This window comes from Penaeus monodon, chromosome 34 (genome assembly GCF_015228065.2).
Source record: "Penaeus monodon isolate SGIC_2016 chromosome 34, NSTDA_Pmon_1, whole genome shotgun sequence".
NCBI classification, from domain to species: domain Eukaryota; kingdom Metazoa; phylum Arthropoda; class Malacostraca; order Decapoda; family Penaeidae; genus Penaeus; species Penaeus monodon.
Window position 1 is genome coordinate 8,084,400 of NC_051419.1, and position 210 is coordinate 8,084,609.

The 210-nt window shown below is 28.6% G+C and overlaps 1 protein-coding gene across 1 annotated transcript in view; it reads right to left on the minus strand.

The window, feature by feature from the left end:
• Positions 1-210, minus strand: part of LOC119594806 — a gene marked incomplete in the record, with an annotated part of 10,153 nt that overhangs the window by 8,600 nt on the left and 1,343 nt on the right. Inside the window, 1 exon segment of the mRNA XM_037943896.1 lies at positions 1-89. Within this exon segment, the coding sequence (XP_037799824.1) occupies positions 1-87 (87 nt within the window).

A 210-nucleotide genomic window follows, 5' to 3' on the forward strand; every position in this document is an offset into this window, starting at 1 on the left:
CACTGTCAACTTCAGAAAATGTTGAGTATTTTTCATTTTCGGAATTAAAATTTTCATCGTTGCGCTCACATTCTCGTAAATCTTCATTTCTGAAAAAAAAAAATAATAACGGTGATTAATACCGACAGCAGCAAAAACAATTTAAACGTAAAATGATGAAAACATCAGTAAAACATTAAGGGTCAATATAATATAAAATTGCAACACTAG